General features: G+C 42.1%; 1 protein-coding gene across 2 annotated transcripts in view; it reads left to right on the top strand.

The window, feature by feature from the left end:
* The first annotated feature begins 232 nt into the window (after positions 1-232).
* The window catches only part of CBFB (core-binding factor subunit beta), a 64,137-nt gene continuing 50,750 nt past the window's right edge, over positions 233-13,619 (top strand). For both annotated transcript variants that reach the window (XM_079800417.1, XM_079800416.1), the window contains exons 1-3: positions 233-567; positions 811-897; positions 5,815-5,931. In XM_079800417.1, coding sequence (XP_079656543.1) covers positions 490-567; positions 811-897; positions 5,815-5,931 — 282 coding nt within the window. In that variant the 5' untranslated portion in view covers positions 233-489. The remainder of the gene's footprint in view (positions 568-810; positions 898-5,814; positions 5,932-13,619) is intronic.

Here is a 13,619-nt window from a genome sequence, read left to right as displayed (position 1 = left end):
CACAGTGAGTGGCCCGCGGGTCAGCCAGGGGAAGAGGGCCGCGCGGCGGGAGGAGCCAGGTTCCCTGCAACCTAGCGGCCCGCAAGCGGGGCGGCGCATGCGCGGCGCGGATCGCGGAGTTGTGAATGGTACGTTTTGTTTGCTGGAGTTTGGGGCGGGCGGGCGCGCGAGGGGAGGGGTGGGGCCGGCGGGGGCGGGGCCGACGGGCCAGCGAGGTGGGCGGTGAGAGGAAGTGGCGGCGGCGGCGGCGGCGGTCGGGGGCGGCGGGTGCTGGGTCCGCGCGGGCGGCAGGCAACGGCTGAGGCGGCGGCGTGGGCTGGGCTCGAGCGCGCGGCGGCACCTCAGACTCCGGGAGCGGGAGCCCACGCGCGCGGGCGCCTGAAACAAAGGGCTCCGCGGGTAGCGGTCAGTCGGTCAACGCGGAGCCGGCCAGCGGGTGCCCGCGCTAGCCCGGAGCCCGACCGGCCGACGCGGTCTCAGGGCGGGAAGATGCCGCGCGTCGTGCCCGACCAGAGAAGCAAGTTCGAGAACGAGGAGTTCTTCAGGAAGCTGAGCCGCGAATGCGAGGTGAGGCGGGCGGGCGGACGGCGCGGAGGCCGCGGCGCGCCCCGAGTGGGCCCGGGCGGAGAAAAGTTTGGGCGGCGCGGCCCCCGGGAACCCCGCGCCGGCTCCCGCGGAGGGGGCAATCTCGCCCGGGCCGCCGTCTGCCCGCAGGCTCTGCTTGTCCTTATCGGCGTCGCGCGGGGCGGGCGGGCGCGCGGGCGGCGCCGCGGATTTGGCTCCTGATTTCGGGCTGTCTCTGCCTTGCAGATTAAGTACACGGGCTTCAGGGACCGGCCCCACGAGGAGCGCCAGGCGCGCTTCCAGAACGCCTGCCGCGACGGCCGCTCGGAAATCGTAAGTCGGCGGGGCGGGGGGCCGGGGGCGCCGGGCACCGAGGCGCGCGCGGGTCACTTGTTGCGCGGGGGCTGCCGCGGCCCAGGTCGGTTCCGGACGCCGCGGGTCCCGGAACTGAGCGGGGCGCCGTCTCACTTCCTACTCGGGATTCAAAATGCGAAAGCAGATACTGGCGGGCCGCGCGTCCTGGCGCGGAGACGCTTCCCTGTGACCCTCGGCGGTGGGTATGTCTCGCAGACACGACTCGCAAACCGGAGGCAGACTAAGCAGGGAAAGGTTATGTGTAGGCTCGAGTAAGGGATCGGGTGTTTCTAAGGAAGAAAACACCCATTCGGAAAAAGAACTGGGCTTCATTCAAGGATCTGGCTCCTGGTTCGTGGGTAAGTCTGTATGGGAAGCTCTCTCATTCCCAGTATAGCTAAGAATAATAAATCTTTACGCCAGTTATCTATTGTCCTTATAGAGAAGGAAAAAATGACCTAAGGAACATGCCGCGATCTTTTCTTAGAATGTTAAACCCTAGGAGAATCAGAGAGAAACCATTATCGTTTTTTTCAAAGCTAAAAAGCATACCCCGTTTGTGCTGCATGGATTTTCAAAAACCACAGTTGAACTTGAGGCCGTATTATGGGTGGTAGATTTAGTGCTTTGCCTCCATCAAACCTAATGTTAAAAGAAAAAAAAATTAAAGTGTTCTAGTTTCCCTGATCTTTTGATTTGTCCGATGGAGGTGCTAATGAAGGGGGAATGAAGAATCCAAAGAATGGATAGGAAGAAAGGAAAGGTTGATTATTTAAAAAAAAAAAAAGTTGAAATATGATGTGATGGAATCCAATAATTATCTACTCCGTGATTGGGCCCATTGCATTTGAAGAGACTTGAAGCTACTGTGCAGTTTGAGTTTGGGTTAACAATAGGAGGACATATTGGTACATTTACTTCTCCCACCTCCTTTATAGAGCATCTATTTATTTTTATTGAGATATAATTTGCATACCATTAAATTCTCTTCACCAAAACCAAATTTATTTTTAAAGGTTATTTCCATATTTAAAATGAAGGTTTTTTAGAATCATATTACAGAAAATGAGAAGATGCTGGCTAAATTTACCAGGAGCTCTAGAATAGTTGATTGTTATTGCATGTTATGAAAGAAAAGCTCCTGCTTTCAGCCCGCTGCCAAATTTTTTGAGTAGTTGTAATCATATGATTATAATGTGTAAGACAAATATTTTTTGGTTTTGTTATTGAGTGGTAAAAGAATCATTTATTAGTCGGTCCAGTAATTGTATCATCCTTTGCATGTGTTTCCTTTTGCAAAAGGTGATGGTATACCTAACCAGTGGATTTCCTGGAGGTAATTGATGTAAAAGTTGAGATACAAACTATTGTCAGGACTTTTTTAAAGCTGAGGGTTGTGTTTTTTTTTTTAAACCAAATAAAGAATAGCTATTAACAGTTTTTCTGTCATACCAGACTTTACTGCATGTAATTATGAACTGGGAATATAATTTAACCCGCAGTGTATCTGAAATACTGTACTATAATGTTGCTGTAATATTTTATAGGTGGCTTGTATTTGTCATAAATTTCTTTCCAGGGATAAATCAGACAGATGTTCTAGTTCTTCCTCTTTTCCAAATATTTCATCCTACAAATTTTAATAAGTTCTTAATATCTGACAAGTATTGAAAGTTGAAGGTACATTGAAAGATTTGCTCTTAAGACGGCATATGTGTCTTAATTTGTTGAATAATGTAACTATTTGTATTTGGTAAGGGATTTCACATTACTCTCTCTAGTTTCCTCCCTCCACATGTAAATTACAGTATTCTTTTTTTTTAAAATATATTTTATTGATTTTTTACAGAGAGGAAGAGAGAGGGATAGAGTTAGAAACATCGATGAGAGAGAAACATCGATCAGCTGCCTCTTGCACACCCCCCACTGGGGATGCGCCCGCAACCAAGGTACATGCCCTTGACCGGAATCGAACCTGGGACCCCTGAGTCCGCAGGCCGACCCTCTATCCACTGAGCCAAACCGGTTTCGGCGAAATTACAGTAATTACAGTATTCTTATCTCCGAGAGCAGTGGTCGGCAAACTGCGGCTCTTTGGCCCCTTGAGTGTGGCTCGTCCACAAAATACCACGGCTTGGGCGAGTCTATTTTGAAGAAGTGGCGTTAGAAGAAGTTTAAGTTAAAAAAATTTGGCTCTCAAATTTCACTCGTACTGTTGATATTTGGCTCTGTTGACTAATGAGTTTGCCGACCACTATCCTAGAGGGTGGAGACCACATTAATTCTGTGGTTATATTCATTAATATACTCCCCTCTGTGCAGGTACTTTGCACAATGCCTTTTGCATCATAGGTACTTGATTAATTCAGTTTAGAGGTTACTTAATGTAATGCCTAAAATTTGTCTTTTGGCTTATAAACAGGCAGTAGCTTTTACCTATTTGGTTATGGAAAATAGATGTGGAAAATGTATTCTTTGGCCTCTATTTTGACAGCAGTTATATACTGTAAAAATATATATATTTCCCACAATTATTCCCAACCTAAGTTCTATGATGCTCATCTCTTGTTAACTATAAGGTAGCATGAATAAAAGTGATCATGGGTGAGGGATAGAATCTATTCTATTTGGTAAACTGATTTATTTCCCCGGTAAGTTCTTACTGTAGTAAAAGTGTTGGAGATGTCTTCAACACTAATGATTAATAAAAGAAAAAAATACTTATCATAGGTATGGTGACTCTACTGGGAGAGCAGTAAAAACCATATGTATATTTTAAAAAATTTATTTTATTGTTTTGAGAGAGAAAGAGATGGGGTGGGGAGAGATTGATTTGTTCCACTTATTTATGCATTCATTGGGTATATGCCCTTACTCGAGATTGAACTGACAACCTTGGGGTGTCAGAACAATGCTCTAACTGACTGAACTACCTGGCCAGGATAAAACCATATATTTTTAATCCTGAAAATGGAAGGATAAAAGGTATGTTGGATTGGCACAATGTGTGCTGTTTTATAATTTATGAAACCTATAAAAAATAGTCAGGGCAATCTGGAAATCTTACATATAGACAGGGATACCGGTGTAGCATTTTTATGTTTTCAAAGATAATTTTCTGAGCTCATGTATGTATAGGTATTCCATTAAAGAATTCTGTGGTCAAATAAATTTGGGAAATGTTATTCTAGAATGATCTGTTTTTTTATCACTTCTATGTCAGAGAGAGGGATCTTGATGAGATAATGGGTATAAAGTGAGGAAGCAGGAAATCTCTTCTGAGGTTGGCGTTCAGACAGGAGGTGAGGTAATAAGATCTGTAGACTGTTTTTACTGAGCATAGAGCTGATTTGGGGTACAGTGGGTGGAAGGATTTGCTACTAGGTGAATACAGAAGTAAGTTGCCTGGGAGATTTTGATACAAGGCTTCATTTCATGGGCTGAATCTCTTATTTACCACCACTCTGCTCTGAGAATTTAATTATCTGAGGGTGGAAAAAATTAGCTCAAAATTATTTCTTTTCTTTTATTTAGCAGGTACTTATATATCATTTACTTGATCTGTTCTAAGATCTTTACAAATATTAATTTGTGAGGAAACTGAGGTAGAGTTAAGTAACTTGCCTAAGGACACAGCTAGCAGTCTGCTTTTAATTTAAACTGTTTATTTAATTTCACTTGATTATTTTTTAAACTTATGCTAATAGTGGGATAAGATTTTTTAAAGTTAATATTGTAATGATGGCTGTTCATAAGAAAGGGTATCCCAGGTGATTAGGGAAATGCTATCAAAACTGTAGAAATTTAGCAGTTAGGTTGACAATTGTACGTACGGTACCAGTAATAAAAATAGGAAGTATAATTTTTACCTCTAAAAAAAATCTAAGCTGTTAATCATCAGGGGAACTAGAGGATAGTTGAATCAGCTAAAGGCTTTGAACAAATCGCCAAAATGTGAACCCCTTACTTTCAGATGAAGACTCTGCTTGAAAACTTTATGCTTTACAACTTTAATTGGTATAATAAAACAAAAATATTCTATTTTAATTAATAAAAGAAAAAATTCCAACAAAGAAAAGTTTACATTTAGATGATGAAAAATGTGTTGTTTTTTCAAAAATGCTTTTTACTTCTTAATTTCCCTTGGGAAAAAGGGACAGTGTTCCATTTTTTTACTTGGGGGGAAATATAGTTAAATTGCTCAGGGACTATACAGATTGACACTTTATTGAAATGGATTTAGATTGTTCTGTCTGTTGAGCTATCCTAATCTTTTATAAATATTAGATGAATACTCTTTTGTTATAGTCAGATCCAGTTATCCTGAAGTCAGATTTTAGAAAATGTTGTGTGATTTTTAATCATCCAAGATTTTAGAGAGAATGGGAAGTGCTGTCAGGGCACATGCTAATGTATGGTTTATCACAAGTGGACAGTCCTGTGCATTTGTAACATGGGCTTTAAAGCAAGGGCTATCAAGAAAAATTAAAATGTCCCATTTATACTTTAAATTGTATGTTTTAGAGTTCAAAATGTTTAGACTTCAGTGATTTTCACACTTAAAAAATAAATAAAGTTTTTAAATTCAGGGATGGTAGCTTCTGGTTAGACATTAGCAATGCACAATCCTAACGTCAGCAAAAACTGACCTGAAAGAAAGTATTGATTTCCATGGCTTGATTTTATATTTAAGCAGCCAATGGCAAATGTCCTCAAAATGGAATCAGATGTTTGTAACTTAATACTTAAGAAAAATGATGAGTGCATGTTTTTTACTTTTAAGTATTCTTGGTGCTGCCTGGCTTAAGACAGAAACTGATGTAAAAATAAATGACTGCCTGCATAATTTATGTAATGTCCTGCTCCTGATCCTGTTTGTATTGATTTTTCTAAAAGGCTTTTGTGGCCACAGGAACCAATCTGTCTCTCCAGTTTTTTCCGGCCAGCTGGCAGGGAGAACAGCGACAAACACCTAGCCGGGAATATGTCGACTTAGAAAGAGAAGCAGGCAAGGTAGGAAACATTTCTTTGTAATTTGAAATACTATAGATTGTTTTAGAAATTATCTGATGATTTACATTAATAAAGAGATTATAGTTCTGATTATAAAGGGATATGTTTTCATATTATAAGGATACATAATTTTTAAAAATCACTCAAACTTTTATATCATTCCATTGCTGATTTCATGTGTATTAAAATTCACCTTAGAAAGTTCTAGCATTTAAAGAGAGTAGTGTACTTTTCTTACACGGAACTTTCAAAACTTAATTTCTTTAAATGTTTGGCAGGAAATATTCTTTTTTTTTTTACTAAGATATTTGTGACTACAGTGCTGTAAAAAAAGAAATTAAGAGAAAAATGAGAAAAGGCTTTGTAGGCTAGGCTTTAAATTTAATAATATTTAGAAATAGCTCCTGGGTAGCTTTCTGCTTCTGTTAGTAATTTAATTTTGAAAAAAAGCAGCATGAAAATTTTAACTTGGAAATAATTTCTTTGTTTTGAGAAAATGCTTCTGAGAAAACAAATAGATGTCATAAAATTTTTATGTTGGAAGTTTATGTTGAAGATGAAAAATGTAAGTGGAAATTTTTAAGTTGAGAGCTATGTTAAAAACTAAGTTAATGTATATTATGATTTTGGTGATATTTTAATGAATATTTTGGATTGGTTCATCTTTTTATGTAGAAGTTGACTTCAATATAATATTTAAAAAAAGAAAATTTTAACTTTATTTTATATTTGACTTTTCTCCTGTTTCCTTTGCAGTTTTTCCATCAACTTGCTAAATTACTTTTCTGTCATGAATAGCATAACCTATCACTTTATTTGTAAAACATAAGAAATATCTGAATATTCCTTTGAGGAACTTAAAAAAATTGTATTAGGATGTATTAGGTAGGAAAAGGATTTCTTATCTTCATATATATAATGAAGACTTCTTTGTTTTCTTTAATTTTATGAAATAAGGTTTGATCTTTTGTCAGTGATAAACTAATCTTTGGGAAGGGAGAGGAGAAAATAGGTACAGAATGTAAAAAATTAGTAATAATTAAGTAACTTGCTTTCCTATGTGTTAGCTTTTATGCTTGAAAGATTAAATGAAAATGTTCCAGATCTCCTATTTAGTCCTTTTTAAAAAATCCTCATCCTAGGATAGTTTTTCCATTAATTTTTAGAGCGAGAGTGGAAGGGAAAGGGGGGAGAGAGAGAGAGAAATATCGATTGGGGCTGAGGATTGAGCTTGCAACCAAGGTACATGGCCATGACCAGAATCGAACCTGGGACCTTTTAGTCCGAAGCTCTGTCCACTGAGCAAAACCAGCTAGGGTTAAGGGCAGAAGTTTTTTGTTTGTTTGTTTGTTTGTTTTAAATATATTTTATTGATTTTTTACAGAGAGGAAGAGAGAGGGATAGAGAGTTAGAAACATCGATGAGAGAGAAACATCGATCAGCTGCCTCTTGCACACCCCCTACTGGGGATGTGCCCGCAACCAAGGTATATGCCCTTGACCGGAATCGAACCTGGGACCCTTGAGTCCGCAGGCCGACGCTTTATCCACTGAGCCAAACCGGTTTCGGCAAGGGCAGAAGTTTTGAAGCCATTATATGATTTTTGCTTTTTTTTGGGAGGGGGGTCTATTTGGTACATGTATGTATGACTAAATTGAAGAAATTACTGTTTTCCTTGTTCAAAATTCTTCCTTAAAGTGTGTTAATATGGTAGCTCAGATACAGCAGACATAGACCAAAAATAAATCCTTTCCTTTCAACTTTAACGCTAAACTATTTTGATTTCAGAATTGATATCTCACTTGGCTGGTGTGGCTCAGTGGTTGAGCATAGACCTAGGAACCAGGAGGTCACAATTTGATTCCCAGTCAGGGCACATGCCTGGGTTTCAAGCTCAGTCCCCAGTAGGGGGCGCTCAGGAGGCAGCCAATCAATGATTCTCTTTCATCATTGATGTTTCTATCTCTATCTTTCTCTTCCTCTCTGAAATCAATAAAAATACATTTTAAAAAATTGACATCCCAGTGTTACTGAAGTCTTCCAGTGTTTAAGAACTATTAAATGGTGTTAACTCTACTAGGAAGTATATTTGCTTGAATTAATTTAATGACATATGTTTACTGGATTGAAGACCATATTATTTTTGGACTTAAGCCATTGAGATGTTTTTAGTTATATGACCAACAATACCAAAAATGTTTTAATGGCATATTCTAGTATTTAGAGGATATGTTTTCAAATATATCAGGAAAAGTGATAAAAACAATGTAAGGTATCAGGAAACTTGCATTTCATTAATGTTTGTTTTAGAAGTTTTTTTCTGTAAAGGGCCAGATACTAAATATTGTCATTTTTCTCTCTATTGCAACTACTCATTTCAGCTGTTAGAGTGTGAAAGAGGCCATAGACAAATGTGTAAACAGATGAGTGTGGCTGTGTTCCAAAAATGGTAACACTGGGCCCCTGGACCCGGGTGAGCCTGGGCCCCGGGTCGGGGCGAGGCCGCGGGCCCCTGGACCCGGGTGAGCCTGGGCCCCGGGTCGGGGCGAGGCCGCGGGCCCCTGGACCCGGGTGAGCCTGGGCCCCGGGTCCGGGCGAGGCCGCGGGCCCCTGGACCCGGGTGAGCCTGGGTCCCGGGTCCGGGCGAGGCCGCGGGCCCCTGGACCCGGGTGAGCCTGGGTCCCGGGTCCGGGCGAGGCCGCGGGCCCCTGGATCCGGGTGAGCCTGGGTCCCGGGTCCGGGTGAGGCCGCGGGCCCCTGGATCCGGGTGAGCCTGGGTCCCGGGTCCGGGTGAAGCCGTGCCCCCCCTGGGTCCGGCCGAGACCAAACCAGAGGGAGTCGGACCTGCATTATCACCATTTGTCCACCATCCAGAGCTGAGGGGTCAGTGCCGACATGTACTCATAAGGAACTGGTGGACATTGATATTGGGTCTCAAAAGAACTGTTGGTCCAGAAAGAAACTCACTACAGACTGATTTTTTGCCTGTCAGCATAACTATTATTGCCCGTCGCACATTCAATTCTTATAAGTACATCTCTAGTGACACATGATTTCGCTCATCTAGGGGAAATGATGAACAACATGGACTGATGAACAAGAACAGAACCAGAAACAAGGAGGCACCGATCGGACTATCGGGCCTCAGAGGGAGGATAGGAGAGGGTGGGGGGAGAAGGGAGAGATCAACCAAAGGTCTTGTGTGCATGCATAAGAGCCTAACCAATGGTTAAGTTCAACAGGGGGTTGGGGCATCCATGGGGAGGGGTGTGGGATGGGAATGGGGGGATGAGGACAAATATGTGACACCTTAATCAATAAAGAAATTTTTAAAAAAAAACAAACAAAAAAACAAAAATGGTAACACTGGCAAAAAAAATCAGTATCTTTAGATTTAAATCTGGAAATGTTTATGTGTAGGTTCATATATTTCTCAAATATAATTTTGCCAACACCTGTACTACACTAGTAGAATCTACAGGAAAAAAAGCATTTTAAAGCAAACAAGAAAACAACTGCTCATATTACACCATACTACTGGGATAAAGTATGCCAGAGAATTTGGAAAAAAAGTACTGACCAATGTTTTTTCATCTGTGGAGTTCATGGGTCTTTTTCTCTTCTTTTTTTTTTAAATATATTTTTTTATTGATTTCAGAGAGGGAGAGAGATAGAAACATCAATGATAAGAGGGAATCATAGACCAGCTGCCTCCTGCACGCCCCCCACTGGGGACCACAACCTGGGCATGTGCCCCTGACCGGAACCAAACCTGGGACCCCTCAGTCCGCAGGCCGATGCTCTGTCCACTGAGCCAAACCAGCTAGGACTCGTCCTCTTTTTTTATGGTCTCTTTCTGGTAACCATTAGCTTCTGTTTCTATCTCAATAGGGCTAGGAATAGAAGCAAGTAAAAACTGAAGGAAAATTCCCCAAATGGTAATTATTTACCTCTGCTCCTTATATTGGATCACAAATCAATGTCTTCCACATACTCTCAACCAGGTTACTTCCTGAAGCAGCTTAGTTTTCTTCCCATTCATACCCAGCTTTGAGAAAACTAGTGGTTAAAAAGGCTTTAGAATTAGGCAGAATTAAGTCCTGGTTTCATTTGCTAGTATGTAACTTTGGGCAAATTATTTAATCTATGGTTTTCATTGTAAAATGAGGTTAATGCATACTTTGTAGGATTGCCGTAGTGATTGAAATAGTGAATATAAAGTGCTTAGCCCAGTACCTGACACAGTTATAAAAAGTTCATTCAGAAAGTATTTGTTGAACACCTGTTATATGTACTGAGCACTGTCCTAGGTACTTGTGATACATCAGTAAACACACACACACACACAAAGATTCTACCCTGGAGGTTGTTTTATGGCAGGAGTGGAGGAGTAGACAATATACATAATAAATAAATTATACATTATGTTGCAAAGTGATAAGTGCTTTGGGAAAAAGAGGAAAGTTAGAGTGAAATAAGGATGAGCAGGTATGTTTGAAGTTATCAATAAGATGGTCTGGGTAAAGAAGATCATATTTGAGCAGAGACCTGAAGGAGGTTAAATGATATGATGAGCCATTTGGGTATGGGGAAAGGTGTTCTAGACAGAGAAGACCTCCATTGTAAGGCTCTAGAGTGGAAGCATGCACTGTGTGTTGGATAAACAGCAAGCAGGCCCCAGTGACTGGAGTAGACTGAGCAAGGAGAATAGTAGGAGATGAGATCTGGGAGATAAGAAGCCAGTTTGTGTGACCATGGTAGCCATTGTAATGAGATGGACTTGGAGTGAAATGGGGAGATGTTTCAGGTTTTTGATCAGGTGAACGATATGATCTGCCAGAGATTTTGAAACGATCACTCTAACTGCTGAGTTCACGATAGGCTACAGGGGACAAGAGTGAAACAGGGAGACCAGTTTGACTATTATGGTAGTAGCTGTGGAGGTGGTGAGAAGTTGTTATAGTATGCATCTATTTTGAGTTAGAGCCAACAGTGTTTGCTTCTGGATTGGATGTGGGGTGTGAGAGTCAAGAAAGGCTCCAACATTTTTGGCTAGAGCAACTGGGAGTATGGGATTGCTGTCATTTGAGATGGGAAAGGCTGTGGGTGGAACAGTTTTGAGGAGCAGTTTAGAACATGTGAGTTTGTGGTGGTAGATTGTTATTACAACGTATCTTTTCTCACCAACTACCCTTAAGTCATGGCACTGCTTTTTAGTAAGTAACCCTTTGTCGGCTTAGCTCAAGAATTCAGTGGCCTTTTAAAAAGAATCAACTCTCCCAAGCCAGTTTGGCTCAGTGGATAGAGTGTCGGCCTGTGAACTGAAAGGTCCCAGGTTCGATTCTGGTCAAGGGCACATGCCTGTGTTGTGGGCTCGATCCCCAGTGGGGGACTTGCAAGAGGCAGCCGATCCACCATGATTCTCTCTCATCATGCATGTTTCTGTCTCTCTCTCCCTCTTTCTTCCTCTCTGAAATCAATAAAAAATATTGAAAATAAATAAAAAGAATCAACTCTATTTAAGTGTAATTTACATACAATAAAATGCACCCATTTTAAGTGTATACTTTGAGTTTTAACAAATGTGCACACCCATGTGAAAACCACCCATAATCAAGATAATGTTTCAGTCATTCCCAAAAGTTTCCTCATGCCCTTTTACAGGAATCTAGGAGTGGCTTGGCTGGATGGCTCTGGCTCAGGGCTCGGGCTGTGCAGTCTCTGAAAACTTGACTAGAGCTGAAGCATCCACTTCCAAGCTCAACTCATGTGACTTTTAGTAGGTGGCTTCAGTGTGTAGTCATGTGTTCTGCTTCATACAGAGGGGAAAATGAAGTCACTCTGCTTTTTATGACCTGTTCATTAGAAGCGAGTCACTAAGTGTAGCCCATACACTCTAGCTCACACTCAGCAGGAAGGCGGGAGATTTATTCACATACTTGGGTGTGAATACCAGGAGGCTGGGATCATTGGGGCCATCTTGACTGACTACTACAATATTCACTTAGATATGGTGAATTCAGAAAAAAATTTGAATGCTAAATGGAAACAGAAGCTTCATGTTCTCTCTGATTCGAAATACGGCTTCATGGTCTAAGAAAATAGGTTCAGTAAAAGCACTTCTTTTATTTATTGAATATTTTCAAAGCAAGGGTCTTTAATAAGGAAGGGTTGTTAATGGATTATTGACTATAAATAGGTACTTTGTATTCAATCAAATCAGAGCACAATTTTATAATTTGTCTATTAAGTATAGTTGGAACTTTTGTACCCTGGTGTCTAGTAAGCTGTCTACATTGACTCTTAATAAGGGTCTTTTTCAGAACTTTTAAAATGATACAGTGCAATGGAAAGAGCTCTGGATTTGAGTCAAAAGACAATCATAACCATTTTCCTTATCTGTAAACTAGAGGCCTGATTCACGAAATTCGTGCAAGGGGCTCGGCCCTGGCAGCTGCAGCGACTTGCCTCCACCCTTGTAGCTCTGGCTTCGCCCAGAAGGTCATCCAGAAGGTTGTTCCGGTGTCTGGTCTAATTAGCATATTACGCTTTTATTATTATAGACTAGTGGCCTGGTGCACGAAATTCGTGCATGGGGGGCGGGTCTCTCAGCCTGGCCTGCATCCTCTCCAATCTGGGATCCCTCTCACAATCCAGAACCACTGGCTCCTGAGTGCTTGCCTGCCTGCCTGATGGCCCTAACTGCTCCCCTGCCAGCCTGATGGCCCTAACTGCTCTCCCCTCCTTGTCTGATCCCCCTAACTGCCTATCTGCTCTTCCCTCCTGTCCTAAACCCCCTAACTGCCTATGTGCTCTCCCTTCCTCTTTGCACCTTCAGACCCCAGCGCAGGAGTGCTGAGAGCTCTCCGCCAAGGCCCCGCCCCCATCCTGACTCCCCCCCCGCCCCCCCTTCTGGGCCAGGCGGCGTCGAGGGCCTGCACATGCTTGTGCTTCCATGGGGGGTGGGGCGCCGTGGCCCATCCTGACACCCCTCTTCCAGGCCAGGTGGTGCTGTGGGCCTGCTCCCGCTTATGCTGGGGGCTGCCCCCCGGCGGCAGTCTCACTTCCTGGTGGTGCAATCCCTGCCCCCGTCCCCGCCCCTCAGCTCCTGTGCACACTCAACTTCGACTGGTTGTGACTCGGACACCTTAACGGACAAATGAGCATATTCCCTCTTTATTATATAGGATGGGAATCAGAATGTCTGCCTTATTCATGTATCTCATGTATATAAGGATTAAATGAAATGCCAGAATATGTGAAAATGCTTTTTAAATTGTGATGCTCTATCCAAAGTTAGGCTATTTGATGGTTTCATAGGGTGAGGTTATAGACAATCATGGAGTTTTGGTGGTGTAGCATGCCTTAGGTCAAGCTTCACTGCACATAGCTGTGCAGTGTTGTAACACCACTTCTTTCCCAAGTGGTCCATTTTGGTGCCTTAATAAAACCCTAAAGCAAAAATGTTCTTAATTCTTCCTTAATCTAAACTGCTTTCCTCTAATTTAGCTGTCATAGGACAAGGAAAGCAACTGATCAGAATTTAAATCATTCTTACATTAAATTTTTATAGACCAGACAACTCCAGTTCCTTTGATCTTTCCTCTTAGGACCCATTTCTAATTTTTATTTCAAATAAATCAAATTATTATGGTTGACCAAAACTTGTTAGTCTTGAGTGGTAAGAT

This window comes from Cnephaeus nilssonii, assembly GCF_951640355.1.
Source record: "Cnephaeus nilssonii genome assembly, chromosome: 20".
Taxonomy (NCBI): Eukaryota; Metazoa; Chordata; class Mammalia; order Chiroptera; family Vespertilionidae; genus Cnephaeus; species Cnephaeus nilssonii.
This window is presented reverse-complemented; position numbering and strand designations above follow the sequence as displayed.